This window comes from Bos grunniens, chromosome 1, assembly GCF_055505025.1.
Source record: "Bos grunniens cultivar Pamir isolate PY7600 chromosome 1, Bosgru_T2T1.0, whole genome shotgun sequence".
Taxonomy (NCBI): domain Eukaryota; kingdom Metazoa; phylum Chordata; class Mammalia; order Artiodactyla; family Bovidae; genus Bos; species Bos grunniens.
Genome location: NC_141165.1, coordinates 36,630,412 through 36,646,979, shown reverse-complemented (window position 1 = coordinate 36,646,979; position 16,568 = coordinate 36,630,412). Strand labels below are relative to the sequence as shown.

The following is a 16,568-nucleotide window of genomic DNA, read 5'->3' as shown; positions in this document are numbered from 1 at the left end:
CAGCGGCTCGCGCGCACACGCAGCCGCCCGCGGAGTCCGCTAGAAAGGTGGCAGGGCGGGGTGAGAGGAGAACGCGACTTACCGGATCTGGGGTCTAGATTTCGGGCAAGGTTGGCAGCAGAGTAAGGCCGGGCAGACGGTCAGTCCTACCGGAGACAGGCAACTTGGGCAGGGGCTGGGACTGGGGCGGAGGGAGGGGGAGGGGAAGAAAGCGCCTGTCCGGTTGGGGTCCCGGATTCCTTGGCCCTGACCCGCGTCCCCCGCCGTCGCTTCCTCAGACTAAACTCGGCCTGGCTCGGGGAGGCCCCAGAGCCCGCCTCGCCGCCTCAAGTCAGAGCCTCCGGGCCGCCAGGTCTCTGGCGCCGACCCCGGGGGCGCTGGGGGCGCTAGGGGCTCCGGGGGCGGGGAAGGGGCGTCCCCAACTCTCTGGCCCGGAGAGGGCAACCGCGTCGCCCGCACGGACTCTGGCGGCCAAGCGGGGAAGCCGGGCCTGTCAGCCACGCAGGGCTGCCGGCTCGCGGAACCCGGCCCGCTCCCGTTCCCGCCCCTCCCTCCCCTCGAGCCCCAAGCCAAAAGAAAAAGGTTCTTTGGGCCTTGGCCTTTGGGGCAAGAACGCAGGAACCCACGCTGAGTTTGAGCTTTCTGCTTAGAATGAGCCGACTCAGGTCTTCGTAATTAGCGTACAGTTAAGAATTAAAATTGCACCTCCCTCCCAACATATTAAAACACAAAGGGACCCAAATAGGAGCGAGTTTCCTGTGGAGTGGCCCTTGTAACGGAGGTTCGGTGTATCGAGGGCCTCTTCTCCCCTAAATAGACGCGGGGTGCACTGTCCTCCCGGGACCTCGAACAAGAGAACTCTGATGCGCCAACCCCTTTCCACCGAGTCCTTGGGACCGAACCCAGGTTGGTTGACTTCTGCCAGGCCTCGCCAGGCCTCCCCAGGCCCAGGTCCCCCGGCAGCTCTAATCCAGCCACCCTTATGTTATTTAGCTCTGAGACTCGAGACTCGGAGGCCTCCGGGTAGGCCTTTTCCTAGCAGGAACGTTTCCACAACCCCTCTGCTGCACTTCCAGTTTCAAAGCTGAAGACTTGGCTAGTGATGGCTGCCAGGTGAAATGATGCTATGGCGCTGGGATCTCAGAACTGGCAGGAGTGAAGCTGGCTCTTGGTTAGCTGCACTGAGAACCGGGCAGTGACAAAAGGCCTCTCCTGTTGGCAGTGAGGGAAGCAAAAGGGGTGGGCCCCATGGAATGGGTCTGCCTCTACTTGAAAGTAAAATTCAGAGGAGGATTGGGACCTGTCTGGGAGCCATTTTCTGATGTTATGGAACCTAGGACTTTTGACAGAAACACTCAGAAGCCTAACTCCATGGACACTGGTGTGAGGATGGAGGAACCAGGGGCGCTCCACTACCCCTCCCCTGTGCTTACAAGTGTTAGTCACTCCACCAAACAATTTATGCACTCACTCTGGAATGTCAGCACATTGGCCACAAAATATCATGAAAAGGGCAGAACCCAAAGAACGTCACCTGGAAAGCAAAGCAATAGCCCAGCGCCTGAACTCTGGGTTTTTCTCCCCAAACCCTACACTTACCAGGTCTCCTGGACAGAGTAGTTCCTCCACCAGTGGCTACTTTTGAGCTTAATAGAACTACACCAGCTCTTACACGTGCGTGAGCGCACGTTTTATTTGGGAAGGGTCGAGTTAAAACCTTAGAGCAGTTGTTCAAACAAGGGGCTGATAGTCCACCAGATGAGTGGGTAGGGACTGGGGGACACAGTCAGAAACAGAACTGGGAACCCGGAGAGAAAAAGGAAAAGGAGGAGAAAGACAAAGTCAGGCCTGAATCAGAGCAAAGAAAGAGGGTGGGTGATAGGAAAACCCTTAGCACCCTGCCCACCATCTCAGGCGTGGGGTCTCTGACTGGAGAGGGGCCAGGTGACTAGAACAGCCATGATGCCAGCTCCCTGGAAGGGGACAGGAGGAGGACCGCTTCTAAGCGGCATGGTTCGTGGTCCACCGGGGCGGTCTTTAAGGGGAAATTGCAGGGCCCACCCAATTGCTGGAGCCTACGCTGTCTGCCTGGCTTGCTGATCTCACTTAAACCCGCGAGGTTTCAAAACAAACACGTGCAGCTTCCTCGCCACACTATTTTGGCAGCCAGACCACAGGCTTTCGCAGGCCGAAGCCTCAGAGCTGTTTCCTCCGCGGCCCGCGTGGGCGGGGGACGCCTCATGCATATTCATCAGCACGTGGAATCGCGGGCCACGGGCCGCGCATGCGCGCTACTCTCCCAGCCAGAGCCCCAGCCCGCGGCAGTGACTTGGAAAGCACCTCTCTGGGTTGCAGGGTGGTGTAGGGGGGCCCGTCAAACGCTGACCGCTAGACCTTTGATGAAGATGCTGTGAGGAAACCTTGGTGTTCCATCCCACCACCACAAACTCACCTCCAAAGCCTCTGTCTATATGTTTCCAAGAAATTCTCCAGGACAGAAATCTTCTTTGACTCACAGACTCACCCACCCCGATCCTTTTTCGTGGTTTTACCTTCCTCCACAACTTTCAGTTTTCTTTGCCAGAGGCTAGGATTTTCCCGGATAGACAGAAAAAAAAAATTTTAAGGAGTTAGGATATGAGCTTCTCTCACCTTTTTCTCCTTGTTTTCTGTAGCTTAATGGGGATTTTTATACAAAAGTAGATGCAAAATAATATTTTTTAAAGTTTGTTAAAGTCGCTAGCCTTTGAACGTCTTTTTTTTTTTTAAGATAGCATTCCCATCTGTTTATATCCACGCTTAATAATTGATTCTTGTGTATGTTGTAGGTAAAAATATCACTGTGTAAGATTCACAACCCATGAATTCTTACGCATATACTTACAAAGTACACCCGCTATGTCAGAGACAGCCAAAATTTTGTGGACAACTGACAGACAATGGTGAGTCTCTAGTATTATTGCCAAACAATGTTGTTTTTTTTCCATACTAGATAGCTAAAGTCAGTTTCTTATTCTTGAAAAACCCACCTCCAGTATAGCATCAATTGGAAACTTCATACTGTTTCAGGTCCTTGCTCTAAAGTGGAAATAAACGTTAGGAACTAATGCCAGAATTCAGTTTACATGGTAAAAATAGCCCCTGGTTTGTTTGGCCTGATCATGTTTCCTCTTGCTTGGTGAGATATTCTGGAGTGAACCAGCCTTGCATAGATAAATAGAGAACACTTACCTTATTTTTTTAATATTATGCCATTATAGTTGCAAAAAATTTTGAGGGAAAGGCTCAAATGTGACATGCTATAGGAAGTTATTAACATTTTTTTCTTATTTCTAACCCCAAACTAGTGATTACCATTTGAAAAAAGAGATTGCTCTATAGTTACCCCCATAAATTCTTACATTCTGTATATATAACCAGTTTAAATGGATACATATTACTGATGTGAATGAGTTGGTAAAAAGTTGGAAAAAAAAAAAACCTGAGTAATATGAACCTTTAGTGGTTTGCCTGGCATAGATGACATAAATCTTTCCATTGCCACTCTATTTTCAAGAATTCTAAAATCAGACAGTGATATCAACTGCGGCAAATTTTATGAAAACAACAAAGACTTTGTTTTCCTTATATGAACACATAGTTCTAAGAACTACATTTGATGCTAGAAACAAGGAGAACTCTATACCTAGACAGGAGAAGATAAATTTGTAATTAGTATTTTGAGTTGGAAAAAAGAAATGTGAGTTGGGAATCTGCTGACATCATACCTAGCTCACAAATAATTAAAGGCACGAGCTCAGTGCCTTCATTTTGATTTTGCCAAACCACATATGGTGAGTTCCTCCCCAACCCATCATAAATTGATGCTCTTTAAGGACCATGGCCTTCCCCAAGCTGCTTCCTGAAAAGCAGTAATGCTCAGGTACCAACTCCACCAGCACTTATTCACAAGGGTTCCAGGACACTGATCACAATTTGACCTCGAAAAGGGAACATCGGGAAGGTTTCAAGGCTGGGTAAGGTATTTGGGGAATTTAGTTCTGTTGCCAGCCTTTAAAAGTTCTGAGAAAACTTCCCCATCAACAAATAAAAACATCTAAATGCCAGGCCCATCAGCAAAGAAGGTTAGTGTTATTTTCATTGTCAGCTAAAGCAAAAAAAAGGAAAAAGAAAAAAAAATGATAAGCATATGGGGCAATTGAAAGGTTACATCTTTCTTTTGGAGGTGGTTTGCTTCTTAAAGGTTAACTTGAATGCTTGACTTTAAAAAATCAAAATCATCAGCTGCAAATGCTTAAAGCAGTTGGGGGTAGCTTTTGAAGACGAAAACAAAGGACCTGAAATGTTTGAAAATTAGCCCCCACATAAATGGTGCTTGTATATTTACATGCTTACTCTATAAATGTACACACACACGTACCACAACTCATTTCTCTTCATTTCTCAAATATGATTGCTTGTACTCAGGCATTTTTTGTTGACACAATATAACTTTTTAATAACTTGTTAGCTGTTCTTATCATTTGATAGTAACAGAATACAATGCAGTCAAAATATGAACCAGCACAACTTTCTGCCTAAATCAAAATCCACAACTACACACAGAAACCAGCCATTTGCAGCATCTTCAGCTCCTGCTAAATAGGGTCTAACAATATATTTCGCTGTTCACATTCATGTATTTCAAAACCTAATAGCCCATGAAGAAAAGTATGAAGAATACATCTCAACAAGCAGACATTAAAGGTACCAGCAAAATAATAGACTACATTTACGTATGAAGCATTATTTTAGGCAACCTACATCATTAATGACTTTTTCTTTGTGGTAAGTGTTAGAAAAGAGAATGCATAAGAGGAATTGACATAAATATTGGCTGCTACTAGAAAAATTCCTTTCTGGTGAGTGTGATTATTCACACACACAGTACTCCTCAAATGGCTTTGTGGTTTTTTTAAAAAAATTATTTGACCTTCAATGTCTAAAAATTTTTTTTACACTATGAAGTAGTTGTGAAGTAAATATTTATCCCTAAAATTTATATTTAAAATATCCTATTTAACTCATATCACAGTATATTTCGTTATTATACTGTTATTAAAGTTTAAAAGAGTATCAGATATATAACAAATCATGAGACATTTATATTTGAAATTTTGAGGTAAACTGCTTTCAGGAATAGTCAAAAAATGCACTCATTGACTATCTTCCTAAATGTTAACATCCTAACAAAGTTACAAAGGTACTGTTATTATTATGAATATTATATCAGTCTCCCAGAAATTCTGATCTCTAAAGGAAAGTATTATTTTTTGAGGTGCTTACTTTTCCTTCCTAGAAAGTTGAGCTATTTTTATTCTTCTTTCTAGGTTTATTAATTATTGGGCCTAATGTCTGGAGTCACTTCAAATACTATGCTGTTAGTTTTATACCTCCAAAGCCATTGGGAGGCAGCTTCTACTCTCACAAAATTTCAGAACCAGCAGCAATTCCTGCTTAGGTGTTCCAACTTCCTTAAATCTCACCAAACCTTGCAAGGTGGCGCTCTTTTCATGAAAGGTTGATATCTACTCTTATAGATCACAATAACATTTTTTTTAAGTTAAACACCACCAGCTCTAGTTTTTTGATGTGCTGCAGAAAGTGTAGTAAATCCCCTCCTTACCCAATAAAATTTTGTTGACTAAAAGTGACAAATACAAAGAGCAAGCAACAAAAGGACACGCCCCCCAAAATTTAAGAGAATTTAACATTTTGACTGTAATGGGTTGAAGGTATACTTTGGAACAGATGTATTTTAGGGGTTCTTATACTCTTGAGGGTTTTTCCCTCTTGCTTTCATTCTCAGAGTCAGTGTGGCCTGTGACTTCCTGAATACACACAGTATATTAAACATCCAAATCTGGGTTCCTCCTGGCCTTCGGTGAGGTCAGTTTCTGCTTCCAGCTCTGACCCATCCACACCCTTGCAGCTACAGCCAAGACCCTGATTTGTGATCTCCGGCTACGCTGTCTGCTTAATGGGGCGATCATGCAAGCTACAACCAGAGACAAAGAAGCTTGCGTTCCTACCAGTGCAGCTAACTTCGAGGGAGCAGCATAGCTTGCAAATCTATCAAACTAAACTGCAAGAAAGACAATCTGATTTAGAGAAAAGGCGTTCTGCTACAGTCATTAAGCACAAGTAATTTAGATTTTTTATATTGTCTCCTCATTTACAAATTTACTGTATCAACGCCAGCCAATGGAACGAATTTCTTAAGTAAATGAGAAATAAATAAAAGAGATAGAAAGATAATCAAATTACATAAAATAATTCTCTTCCCTAGATGTATTTTTGAGAGAACTAATAACAGTGGCAAAATTATAGGAATAATAACATATTATAGGAGGTAATTAATTTAAATTAGCATCACGTTTGAAGAAATATAAGTAAAACGCTTTATGGACGTTTACTTTTGTACAAAGAAGGCAGGCCTGGAAAAACATGCATCGACATCCTGAAAATTAGTTATGGCCATAAATGGTTTAATTGAAGATGGCAATTTAAAATATGATATTGTAAATCTGCAACTTGGTTTCAGCTGGGGGAATTTAATTTGGGGGACAGCGGAACCCTAGGCTGCAAGTTCATTTACAAAGCTGCAGATCCAGCCCCTGAGCTTCTGACAATTCGCCTGCATTAATATTGATGTTGCCTGTGCAATCTATTTCTGTTATTTTTATGGTTGTTATTCTACGTCTGCAAAGGTCATTTAAATTATACTGCGGCCGAAAATTTGTTTCATAAATTTTGATATAAATACTAATTACACCCTCTCGGAGAGCCAGCAGGGTAGCTTTCATTTATCATGTTTATACGACCTGCAATGACAGAAAGGGAAGACTGGTGAGCTTTTCCGAGACCCAGTAAGGCTGGTAGAAGAGGCAGCAGGTTGCTGGGAGTGAAGAAGAAATTCCTACTACAATCACTGAGATTTCAGAATCTTTAATAAGGTACGAAAGGTTACCAAACAGTTCTGGAAACTAAAGTGTACATACGAGTTCTTCTAGCCATAAATATTGAATAGCTGTAACATGAATAAACCGGCCCTTTACATGCGGATAAATATGGAAACTAGGAATTATATACATTATGTGGTTGTATCTTTTGCCAAAAGCAACTGGACAGTTATAGTTTATATCTTTTTTTAATATCACTTTACATAAACAAATGGAACAGTTTGACACGCAGATCCAGGCTCGTACTATACGAATTCTTGACAGGACGTGAAACAACATTTTACTGCACTAAGGTACTTAGACTTTGGGACGAAATGTTTGCACTTTATACAAAAAAAGCACATTAATACCAATAATATTCTGTTAGGTCGACGTGGAGACTGTAATCGTACAAAGTAATTCACATTTTGGTACACATTTACTAGAACATTCTTGCCATTCAGTACAAACAGTTGGCTTTCGGCCTCCCAACCCCCCTTCCCCTCCCCCTCCCGCTCCCGCCCGGCCCCTCCCCCCTCCCCCAATGCAAAGACCACAACGCCACGATCCCACCCGCCCGTTCCAACCGAGATATAACTATATACAGAATCCAACAGTACAGTTTTAAGCTAATAATTCTGTATTTACAAGAATGCAAAGCAAAAAAAAAAAAAAAAGGCCGAATCCCAGAGAGCCTGTTCCGATTCCCAAGAGAAACCGGCCCTCGGGGTTGGCGGCATTTGGTCAGGCGCCGCCTTCTCCTTGCCCACCCTCCCACCCGTTGGCTACCAAGCCTTTGCCAAAAAAAAGAAAAAAGAAAAAAAAGTAAAGGTTTGGTGCTTTCTCTCACTCGGTCCTGGTTCTATCGGCAGGTTTAGAAAAAAACAGGATTGGGGGGGTGGGTGGGGATGCTGTTTTGATGCTCAGGGTTCTTTCAGTTATGTGTTGTATACGCGTGTGTGCTCAGTCTCTTAAATAGGGTTTTGTTCGGTGTTTTGTTTCTGATTTTAAACGTACCATTCGTTAAAATTGGAAGAGAGCGCGCTGTGGCCGGCTGTGTGGTGGACCGCGGAGGATGAGGGCGACAGGGAGCTAGTGGTCGGGTTGTCTGTGGAGGGAGACACGATGGTGGGCGGCGTGGAGGACTCGTAGCCCGAGCTGGCGGCAGGCGAAGGTTGCGAGCCCTGCGAGGAGGATTCATGGACCTGCGGGAATAAAGTCGCGTTTTTACGGAGATAAAGAGCCGCCACGGCGGCCGCTAAGGGAGCATGAAGGCTGAGCGCTGCCTGCAGTCCCCCAACCCCCTACCCCGGAGCCCTGGATCCCCTTGAACTCCAGGGAGGCCCGACCCGTGGGACTTGGGCTTGGTTGCCCCGCCTCGGCGCGCTGCAGAGACCCGGCTCCAGGAAAGGACAGTGCCCCCAACTACCCCCGACTCACAAAAGAAAACACATCTGGGAAGCAGGAGGCTGGATGTGAGGCCAGAACCCGAGATGGTGTCCCCCCCACACACACGCTCCCCAGCAGCCGCTGAAATTTGCTGGCTCAGGGTTAGGTGAGCCAGCACTCAGGCCCGAGCGCAAGACCCCAACTCCGTGCAGGCGCTGCCAGCCAAGCCGCCGAGGCCACAGCTTCGGCAGCATCATCCAGCCGGGACTGTCCTGGCTCCCCCTCAGTCGCAGCCTCTGCTAGCTTCTTTTGACTTTCATTATTAAACAGTAAATTTAGAAGGGCCTTGGGTACCCACATCCCCTTTTCCAGCCCCCGCCCTTTCTGCGCAGTCTGCAAAGAGGAATCGTGGCCTTTCCGCCTCTGCCGGCTCCTGCCACAGCCCAGCTGCCACTCGCCGCCAGACCCCGGCCGAAGAGCTGCGAGGGCTCCTGGCTCCAAGGCGGGCGGCGAGAGCGCGGCGATTACCTTCATGTGTTTGCGCAGCGAGCTGGGGTGCGTGTAGGACTTGTCGCACATCTTGCAAAGATAGGGCTTGTCGCTTGTATGCACGTGCATGTGCTTCTTGCGATCGCTGCTATTGGCAAAGCGACGGTCGCAGCCCTCGAACTCGCACTTGAAGGGCTTCTCCCCTGGTGCGAAAGGCGAGAAACAGAGAGGTCTGATTAGAACAAACCCCGCGGCTCTTAAAAAAAAAACAAAAAACAAATATTAACAGTAAAGACAAAAATGAAAAAAAGCAGCGGCTCAGGGTTAGGACTTTTCAAGCTCAAAACCCGGGTCGTTAATGAAATCATATATCTGCGTTGGAATTATAAACATCTGAACTATTTTAACTCAATCCAATTAGATCCAGATTTTACTATATTATTATTATTATTATTATTGGTGGTGGTGGTGGTGGTAGTTTTTTAGATCCCAGAGTAGCAGCAGGTCTGGCTGCAGGTTTTTAGGCCCGGGGCTATACAGACAACTCCAGGAAGCTTCTACCTAGCTCTCGGTTTCTAATTTTCATTTTCCGGGCGGATTCTCCTACTGTTTGGCTCTTCTCTCCTCCCCCTACCCCCTCCTCAACGCTCCGCACCCTCCTCGTCGCCGTCGCCGCCCCCACCCCACCCCACCTCCTATACACATTTTATAGGATAATCTGGGCCGAGAGCTCAGCACTGCAAGTTCCTCTCCGACTCAGGCGTTAAACGCCAAGTTCCAAACGCGATTCTCAGAAATCACCCGGGCCCACTAGAACCATGAAGCAGCATTCCCGGCTTTGTTGGCCCAAGAAGCCCAGAAGGGCCTGCCCGACCCAGATTGCAGCCCTAAACTCGCCGCGAACTTTTCTTTTAACGGCTCCCGACTGGTCTCTTTATTTTTAAAGGCCAACTCAAGGTATTCGGTGTTTTGAAAACGTCCTCATAGAATCTAATTGACAAAAAGGAATTCTCCGCCTTCTGCCGATTCTCCCGACTCCTCGAATCTACTTACAAACAAGTCGTTATTAAATTCGGGGCTCTTTAAATATGCATAAACCTCCAAAAGCCTCCACAGGCCCGACTGACTTGCTTTCACCACCGCCACCCCCTCTTTTCTGTCTCTGTTTTTGTTTCTATGCCCTTTCATCCGATCTCCTCCAGTTTCCTCAATTCCTCCCTTTGGCAAAGTCCTCACTAAGGTGCGTAGAGAGGGGATGTTGGCTGGAAGCAAACGTTTAGATTTGCCTGCAGCTGAAGCGGTTGGCGCCTCCGCCACCGCCGCCGGGAGCCAGCCACCTCTCTCGGCTTCTCGCGCACCAAGGGCTCCCCAAAGCCGGTTTGTCTCTTAGCTCTCCCGGCCTTTTTTAGTTCTTATTTAAAAATCTATATGCCCAGATCCTTCTCCTCCAACCTTCTCTATACTTTATTAGACTTTCAAACCTCAAACTAAAACCCAGAGCACACTTTCGCTGTCTGTCTGCTGAAATCTTACTTCCAGACCCAACCGAGGCCGGGTTTGTGCACTCCCGCCGCTGACTTTTGAAATGTGGGTCCCAGGGTCGGGATAGGGAACCGAGGGCTGTCTAGGACAGCCGTTTCCGTACCTGTGTGCGTCCTTTTGTGGATCTTTAAGTTCTCAGAACGGGCGAAGACCTTGCCGCAGCCAGGGAAGGGGCAGGGGAAGGGCTTCTCTCCCGTGTGCACGCGGATGTGGTTGACCAGTTTGTATTTGGCTTTGAAGGGCTTGCCCTCGCGCGGACACTCCTCCCAGAAGCAGATGTGGTTACTCTGCTCCGGTCCGCCGACGTGCTCCACAGTGACGTGCGTGACCAGCTCGTGCATGGTGCTGAAAGTTTTGTTGCACGACTTTTTGGGGTTGGCCAGCTGCTCAGGCTCGATCCACTTGCAGATGAGCTCCTGTTTGATGGGCTGGCGCATGTAGCGGAAGAAGGCGCCAGCGCCGTGGTGAGCGGCCATGTTCACGTTCATGGGCCCGTAGCCGTGCAGCTGCGGCGCGGCATAGTGCTCTGAACGCGGACTGGTCACCTGGCCGTACTGCTCGGGCCGCGGGTACATGTCCCCCGAGAAGCCAAGCCTCATCTGCCCGTTGACCACATTGGGCGATGCATGGCCCGCCGCCTGCTCGTGAAGGCCGGGGAAGAGGAGGTGGCCCGCGGCGTCCGTGTGGCCGTGTGGGCCCCCGAAGCTCCCGGCCGAAGCCGCGAACAGACTGTGTTGCGCGCTGGCTGCAGCCGCCGCGTCGCCAAAGCCCCGGTTGCGGAACAGAAAGTCCCGCGTGGAGTTGAAGGCTGCGCTCGAATAGGAGCCGACGTGGCCCGGGTGGTGGTGATGTCCCAGGGCCGCCGCAGCCGCGTAGCCGGGAGCCTGGGATGTGAAGGCTGTCTGGCCCGCGGAGGCCAGCTCGTGCGAGCTGGGGTTGAGCTTGAAGGCACCCATGCCGTCGGCGAACGGGTTGATGCCCAGGCCCACGTCTCTCTCGGCCACGTCGCCCGCCGAGTGGTGGCGGGACGCGCCAAAAGTGGTCACGCCGATCGCGGGGTACTGGGGGCCGGCGTCCAGGAGCATCGTGGCTGCTCGGGGCGAGCCCCGGCCTCCCCCGCCCCCCCCACCCTCGCCCGCCGAGGAGGGAAAATTAGGAGGAGGAGGAGGTGGTGGTGGAGGAGGAGGAACGGGAGGCGGAGGAAGAGGAGGAAGAAGAAGAGGAGGGAGGAGGAGTCGACCCACCTCGCGAAGTCCTAGCCCGCAGGCAGCGGCGCGGCGCGCCGGGGCGCCCGCCTGGCCAAGCGCAGGGAAGCCGGACGGCTGCGGGCCGCGAGCAAAGCGGGCTCCGGCGCCCGCCGAGCGGACCCCGCCGGCCCGGCTCTCACTTTCTCGTCGCTCAGTTTCTGCCGAGAGGACCCCGCGTCAAGGCTGCCCGGGGAAAGGCATGGAGCATCTCAGCCCCCCAAAAAAACTTCCTCCCGGATTTGTAGCATAGAGGAATGTGAGCGCCGGAGCCGCGACTGCTCGCTCTCTCTCCGCCTCGCTCCGTACGCCCCTCCTCACTTCTCCACTAGCCCCTCGCCCTTTCTTTTCTCTCTCTCTCCTTTCTCTCAGGCTCGCCTCCTCGCTCCTTCACTCTCCTTTTTCCCCCTCTGCTTTTTGCAAAAAAAAAAGGGGGGGGGGGAGGGGGAGAAAAAAAGAAAGAAGGAAAAAGCCAAAGAAAAGGCGCAAATCATGCACAATATTGTCTTTTGCGGTTTATCTTCCTGGGGAGAAACTTTCACCTCCTCAGCCGGGCGGTGAGCGCGAGACTGATAGCAGCAATCATTCCTGCAGATAAATGAATTGAAAGGACGACACCGTCCCCCCCTTGATGAATGGGAGCAGGGGGAGGCGTCACGTGCTGCTGACGCGGGCGCCCATTGGTGTGCCGGCACTCCCCCCGCCCGCAGCCGCCGCGCCAACGGAGGGCGCGCCGAGGCGCCGCGCGCCGTTCATTGGCCCGCCCGCCTCATCAATCCCAGGTATTGTAAAGCGCTTGACATCCCCTTTTGACAAACAGGGCTGCCAGGAGTAGCAACTTTTTTTTTTTTTTTAAGCCAAAATTTTCCCTCTTCTCATGGAAAAAAATTTTTGCCACAATTTCTTTTCCTTTTCGCAGTCATATACATTCTCTCTCTCTCTTTTTATTCGTACCCCTCTCCCTCTCCACCTCTCTGTCTTTCTCTATCTTGTCCTTCTGCAAACCTGCTCTTAGCTGAGCGATTAGCGACTTCGGGCGTCTCCGAGAACAGGAGGCGGGGATGGGGCTGGTAAACACAGCTAAGGCACTTCCAGAATGTCCCGATTCAGCAACTTTCTTTTCTTTCTTTTCCCCTGTCCCCGCCTTGAAGGGAAGCAAAGGAGGCTTTTGTTATTTGGTCCTTTTGAAGTTTGCTTCCCTCTTGCTTCGTCCCCCTCCTGCTTATAATTTAAGATCGCGGGAGCGCACAGACACTCCACTCTCTCTTCACAAGAAATGTTATTTCTCAGGATGAGCGGTTGCCTCGATTTTTCTCACTGTTATTAAATCAATCAGGCTTTTTGTGCCCTACCCACCCCACCCCACCCCCCCCCCCCGAGAAAAACAAAAAGCACAGGTGGATCAGAGCTCTAACTTTCCTGGTTGAAGTTTGATTTGTTTTTGTTTTTGTTTTTTTAAAGCAAATTAAAAACATTATTGCCGATTTTTCTTTTTTCCTTTCCTGTGTTATTCTTTTCTTTTCTCCCTTTTCCCTGGTCTCCCTTGTCTGCCCCTCCCGCTAACCCCTCCCTATGCACTCGTGTTCCCAACCCGGGCCCCTTTCATTCAGGTAAAACTGTAAATTTCCCAACGCGCCATTGTTCTTCAGGATTGCCCAGAGCTCCCTAGAAATCCCCGAATACTTTTTTGGTATTTAAATCTCCGATAGATAGGACCAATGTAAATTTTGTGACATTCAAACCTTTTCTAGTTCACAAATCAGTCACCCTTGTCACAGTTATTGAAATTCCGCAACTCGCCACACCAGGACGGTGGAAAAAGCGGGCGCGGTCTTTGTTGCCGACCAGGCTTTTGATCGCCAGAGAAAATTTACTTACCTTCAGATGAGTGAGCAGAAAAAGAAATAACACTCCCTTTGATTTAGTTAGGAAAATGCAGACATTTGGATTCAGTGCAAACATACAACACTCGCTTGTTTTCGCGATGCAGCCCTCGATTAACCTGTCTTTGCCCAGCGCAAAGTCTATTCAACAACTGCGCGTAGTTGCTTTTTGTCCCGTCCACAAAGAGCCATTGACTATATATTAAAATGATTGTTGAAAGGTAGAGGAGTATGGCACTTAAAAGCAGGGGAAAAAATCCCTGTGACTCAATCAATTAAGGCGAGCAACATTTATGCATTTCAAAAAATGCATGCAGTTACGGGGGGTTGGGGGATGAAGGTTGCATTTCTCCGCAACTCTGTTTAAAACCCAGCAGCCCGGGCCGAGGGTTTAGCAGAAGCGTCTGCATATTCATTAGGTCTAATTATTTTCTAGTAAGGAAAACACAAAAAGCCAAGAGTCGGAATCCTTCAATTTGCCCTTTGTTTCTAACTTCATTTGGCTTCTTTGCAGCTGAATCAGAGCCCTAAACTCTTTTCTCAGACAAAGAGACCTCAACTCATCCTTTCACAGGCAGCCCGGTTAGGAAACTCACCAGTGCCTGGGCGAGAGGAAAATGAAAATGAATATTTTTGCCCAGCTGCCTGCTCAGGCTGCACTGGCTGCAGGAAGGCAGGGTCAGAGTCGGCCTCTCCTCCTTTCTGGTTTTCTGGTCTTTTCACCAACTAGACTCCTGCTTGGGGTTGGTGAGCTGAGCTGCTCTCTTCCTGGGTTCTCCCTCCTCAAAACTGGACTTCTTTTAGTTGGGATGATTTCCTGGTGTCTGAGGGAACCTGGCTGAGCATTTGAGCTTGTTGTGCTGGGAAACAGAAATTTGAGAAAGAAAGAAAAAAAAAATCAAATGTTCAGTCCCCAGCAACAAGTCTGAGTGCAGCAGCCCCTGAATTCCCTGCCAACTTTGAGCAGAACTGGGATGGGGAATGGAGGCAAAGGGATTGAGGGTTTGTTTGTTTTAACTGCCATACACTTTGTTCAAAAAAGATATAGTGGAGCCACTCAGAGTCTTTTCTGTTTCCTGTAAGGGGAATTTGGATCCTGCCTCACAGTAGTCATAAAAATCTTATCTGCAAGGTGAAGTTTTCTCTAGAGGCTGTACTGCTTTCACCAGGGAGAACAAATATTGAACCCACCTCGCCTGCTTTTCAAAAAAAAGAAAAAACAAGGGAGGGGAACTGAGGAGAGAAGGGTAGCGGTTGGGAGGGGGGAAGAGGGAAAATAATTCTTCAAAAAAGAAAAATCAGTCCTCTTCTTTCCAGTCCGTGGAATATCCAAGGGGGACGTTGACAAGAGGGTATTTTTAGGAAACGCGTCCAAATATACAGAGTAAGAGTGAATGTGAGAGGAAAAAAAAAAAAGTTGTGGGTTGTAGAAGTTATCAAGTGGGATTTGCGGCGCTCTCTGCAGGAAACGCAAGCGGCTCCAGTTCAAAGCCACATGCACCAACGTGACATATAAGCCATTAAAATATCATCCTGACGGCTCATTTCTGCTTCATCATACATTCCCTAACTGCTCCCCGAAAGCTGGAAAAGGAGAAATGAAAGATGACCGCCTCGCTGGAACCACAAAAGAGAGGCTTGGAGGGTTCTGTGGTCCCCCCTCAGCCACCCCAAAGTGATGTGCAGAAATGAGGCGATCTCGGCAACAGGTGGAGCAGGGTAAGTGCGTGAGTCCGGGGGGCAAGCTGACCGGACCTGTACCCCCAGCCGCGGGGTAGAACGCACCCTTATCTCGGCCACTGGCACCCAAACCCCTCTGGGGTAAAAGGCCCAGCTAGATGTTTATCCCCATTTCCCCCTCCTTAGCCCCCCAACTGTGGGTATAGGCCCCACCCCACTGACACTGAGGGGAGGAGGGGGCCCTTCCGCGGAGAGAGGCTACGCTGGGGATGAGTCCATCCCTTCTACTCAGAGGGGGGTGGGCAAGGGGGATGAATGGGGCTCCCACTGGCACTCGGACCAAGAGCAGTTCGTTGCCTGTCCGCCTTCCCTCCCCTCTCTGTAAATCGCCTGGGTGCCCCACCGTTGGCACCAGAAGGGGAGTCATGGCCCTGAGCTTCCCTCGCCCCCAGGCCGGCGCAGGAGAGGGGGGGGCCTGTAGGCAGCTTCTCCGTCCTGCGCCCCCCACCCTCACCCAGGACGGCTCCCCTCTCCGGGGTCAAAGGAGCCGAGTTAGGCCGGCTGGCTGCAAGATGATGAAGCCTCTCCGCCCCAACCTGCCGGGAGATGCCGGCTGGGTCAGCTGCGGGGCCCGCATCCTCGCCCTCGTGCGGTCTGGTCCTGCCTCGGGACGCTGACCGCTGGATCCACTCTCTGCGCGCGGCCTCCCGTGGAATGGGGACTTGGCTTTCTTTCTCCCGGATGCGAACTAGGGCTACGACTAGCTCCCAAGGGAGAAGGCCGCAGCTATCTGGGGTTCTTGGCACTACCCTAGACATCTAGAAGCCTTAGAAATTAGGGACCAGTGGGGCGGGAACAGAGTCAGACTGTGAAAGAAATCTAGCAGTATCCCAAAGGTTTAATAGGAAAGTTTGGAGTTGATGAATAGTCTGTGGGGACAGCTGGGAGCCAGCGAGGTCTTAGGAATGGAGAAGGGGCGTTGGAGGGGCCGCAACTTGGCCTGCACCGTCTGCAGGAAACTCCCTTTGGACTTCAAGGTCATATTTCTACCCCCTTTCCAACAGCAATGGCCTCAGAGCGACCCGCGAAGAGGCACCACGTACCCTTCCACTTTAGCCGCCGGCAGCTTGGAGGCAGGGAGCGATTCAAAGGGACGGTTCAATGTCCAGGCTGGTCCTTTAAGGGACCCACTAACGCAGATTCTATTCTGGACACACGGAGGTCGCCCCGACTTCAGCTCCCAGCTGGAGGAACCCTAGCTTCTCCCTCTAGGGAGCAGAAGAATGAGCCAAGGCCGTCGCACAACTCAGCCTCGAAGCCCAACTTCCTGGCGCCTGAGGGCCCAACGGAGGGGAGCCCGG

The 16,568-nt window shown here is 49.4% G+C and overlaps 1 protein-coding gene and 2 long non-coding RNA genes across 9 annotated transcripts in view; 1 reads left to right on the top strand and 2 right to left on the bottom strand.

Moving 5' to 3' along the window:
- The window catches only part of LOC147379267 (uncharacterized), a 166,060-nt gene extending 164,024 nt beyond the window's left edge, over positions 1 to 2,036 (bottom strand). For all 7 annotated transcript variants that reach the window (XR_015132682.1, XR_015132681.1, XR_015132684.1 and 4 more), the window contains exons 1-2: positions 1,600 to 2,036; positions 83 to 181 (exon numbers count right to left, since the gene is read on the bottom strand). This is a non-coding gene — a long non-coding RNA (uncharacterized LOC147379267). The remainder of the gene's footprint in view (positions 1 to 82; positions 182 to 1,599) is intronic.
- Positions 2,037 to 2,827: 791 nt separating this feature from the next.
- LOC147379266 (uncharacterized) lies at positions 2,828 to 6,312 on the top strand. The gene is made up of 2 exons (XR_015132692.1): positions 2,828 to 2,942; positions 5,849 to 6,312. It is a non-coding gene; the product is annotated as an uncharacterized LOC147379266 (long non-coding RNA).
- A 659-nt stretch (positions 6,313 to 6,971) lies between these two features.
- On the bottom strand, positions 6,972 to 11,627 carry ZIC1 (Zic family zinc finger 1). Its single transcript, XM_086317047.1, has 3 exons — positions 10,504 to 11,627; positions 8,898 to 9,061; positions 6,972 to 8,185 (listed from the first exon to the last, which is right to left on the bottom strand). Exons 1-3 carry the CDS (start codon positions 11,483 to 11,485, stop codon positions 7,988 to 7,990), a joined length of 1,344 nt encoding a protein of 447 aa, XP_086173173.1. The 5' UTR covers positions 11,486 to 11,627; the 3' UTR covers positions 6,972 to 7,987.
- Positions 11,628 to 16,568: the final 4,941 nt, after the last annotated feature.

Coding starts and splice junctions, on each gene's coding strand:
- ZIC1 (XM_086317047.1), bottom strand. CDS start 11,485: ATGCTCCTGGACGCCGGCCCCCAGTACCCCGCGATCGGCGTGACCACT. Junction 9,062..10,503: donor CCACAAAAGGACGCACACAG/GTACGGAAACGG, acceptor CTTTCGCACCAG/GGGAGAAGCCCTTCAAGTGC. Junction 8,186..8,897: donor CGCTGCGCAAACACATGAAG/GTAATCGCCGCG, acceptor TTATTCCCGCAG/GTCCATGAATCCTCCTCGCA.